The 2206-nt window shown below is 35.9% G+C and overlaps 1 protein-coding gene across 1 annotated transcript; it reads left to right on the top strand.

Annotated features, from left to right (window-relative positions):
- The first annotated feature begins 279 nt into the window (after window positions 1–279).
- Window positions 280–1038, top strand: LOC127094262 (secreted RxLR effector protein 161-like). The gene has a single exon (XM_051033119.1). The coding sequence runs from the start codon at window positions 280–282 to the stop codon at window positions 1036–1038; it is 759 nt and encodes a 252-aa protein (XP_050889076.1).
- The last annotated feature ends 1168 nt before the right edge of the window (window positions 1039–2206 follow it).

Consider the following 2206-nt stretch of genomic DNA (forward strand, 5'->3'; position numbering starts at 1 on the left):
AAGGAGAACGGGTTCGAGCAATATTCGTACGAACATGCTCTCTATGTGAAGAAAAATGGAAGGGATGTATTACTTGTTGCTCTCTATGTTGATGATCTTATCTTTCTGGGCAGTAATGATCAGATGATAGAAGAATTCAAAAGCACAATGACACGTGAATTCGAGATGACAGATTTAGGCCTGATGAGATTCTTTCTTGGTCTGGAAGTTCGACAAAAAGAAACAAGAATCTTCATTTGACAAGAAAAATATGCAAAAGAAATCTTGAAAAGATATAAGATGGAAAACTGTAATCCGGCTTCGACGCCAATGGAACCAGGAACAAAATTGTCGAAATTTGATGGAGGAGAACGTGTCGAAGCAGGCAAATATCGAAGTTTGGTAGGAAGTCTTCGCTATCTCACATGTACAAGACCAGATATCTCATTAAGTGTAGGCATTGTAAGTCGATTCATGGAGGAGCCAGTTTACACACATTGGAAGGCATTGAAGCGAATTCTGAGGTACATCCAAGGAACAGTGTCACTTGGGATGTTTTACTCGAATTCAGAGAAATACAAGTTGGTTGGTTACTCTGACAGTGATTGGTGCGGAGACATAGATGATCGAAAAAGCACTTCTGGATATGTGTTTTTCATGGGAAATACTGCATTCACTTGGCTCTCTAAAAAGCAGCCAATAGTAACTCTTTCGACATGTGAAGCAGAATATGTAGCAGCATCCTGGTGCGTTTGTCATGCAATATGGCTCAGAAGATTGATGAGTAAAATGGAGCTAGAACAGAAAGATGCAACAATAATACAAGTTGACAACAAGTCAGCAATTGAGTTAGCAAAGAATCCAGTAAACCATGAAAGGAGCAAACACATTGACGTTCGTTTCCACTTCATTCGAGAACACGTGAAGGAAGGAAATGTCGAATTGAAGCATGTAGCAAGTAAGGACCAAGCAGCAGACATTTTCACAAAACCATTATCAAAAGAAATCTTCGACAGAGGCAAGAAATTGATAGGGATGATGAAGAGAAGAAACATTTAAGTTTACAGAGGAGTTTTGTTGAATAAACTTAATGTTAGAATTAATGGGTTTTAATAATAAGTTAATGGAGAGAATTGGAAGGTCAATAGACAGTGGGCAAATTAATAGTATTTACTAGTTATTATAACTCCTAGAATAGCTAAAGTTTTTGTATGTATAAAGTCCAAAATTGCATTCTAATAATATACAGAAGTTTATAAAAACTACTCGCTTCTTCTGTCATTCTCGACATTATGAATTTTTGCGAAAACATCTCTCAGCGCCATTGTATCTTTCACTTTTTACTTTTCAATTCCATTTACCTAACAATGCAAGATTAAAGGTGCTCAAGTTTTTAATACACAAACCTCCTTCATCTACAGGACTATACACCTTATCATATTTAATCCAATAAATTTTTCACTCTTCCTCACTACCACCCATAAAAATTGTTTAAATAATCATTTGAGTTTAAAGATGATACATGATAGAGCCTCGAAGAAAGAGAGGAAATAGACCAGAAGTGCAAAAAAAAAAACTGATTTTGTAATGACCACACGACCATCAATTTATAACGGATTGTTCTTCCACTTCGACAATCTAGTCTCATGGTATCTATAAAGGTTGCCACATAGCTTTTCTTATTGAATTAACCCCAATCGGTAATCCAAGATAAGTGAACGTTGAGGAACCTAATTTACAATTTAATACATTTGTGGCTTCTTCTATTAAATATTAAGGAATATTTATCCCAACTAATAAATTCTTATGGAAGTTAACCTTGAGGTCCGACATAATTTCAAATAGTGTTAGGTTGATCTTTATAGTACTAATATTTGATCAGCTTTTTTCATCGATGATTAAAGTATCGTCATAATTTAAGGAGAATTGTCATCCAAGGCGCAACGGAATTTAATTTTTTTTTTCCATTTAGTGATCCTTACGAATGGGCATGATCAGTGATAGAATCGTTACCTCTTGTGGCGATCACGGACGTTGAACGATGACAACGTCTCTACTCAGTCTACACGAACGAGTTCCTTCAATCTCAGTGCTAGCTGCTATGAATGAAGGCTTTAAGTAAGAGAGAGAGAAACGAAATTGCCAATTAGAGTTACAATGCTTCTAACCAAGGGTTCTATTTATAGAACCACATGTGTGGGCTTCAAGTTAAAAAGCCCACTTAAGT

Source organism: Lathyrus oleraceus, chromosome 6 (assembly GCF_024323335.1).
Source record: "Lathyrus oleraceus cultivar Zhongwan6 chromosome 6, CAAS_Psat_ZW6_1.0, whole genome shotgun sequence".
NCBI classification, from domain to species: domain Eukaryota; kingdom Viridiplantae; phylum Streptophyta; class Magnoliopsida; order Fabales; family Fabaceae; genus Lathyrus; species Lathyrus oleraceus.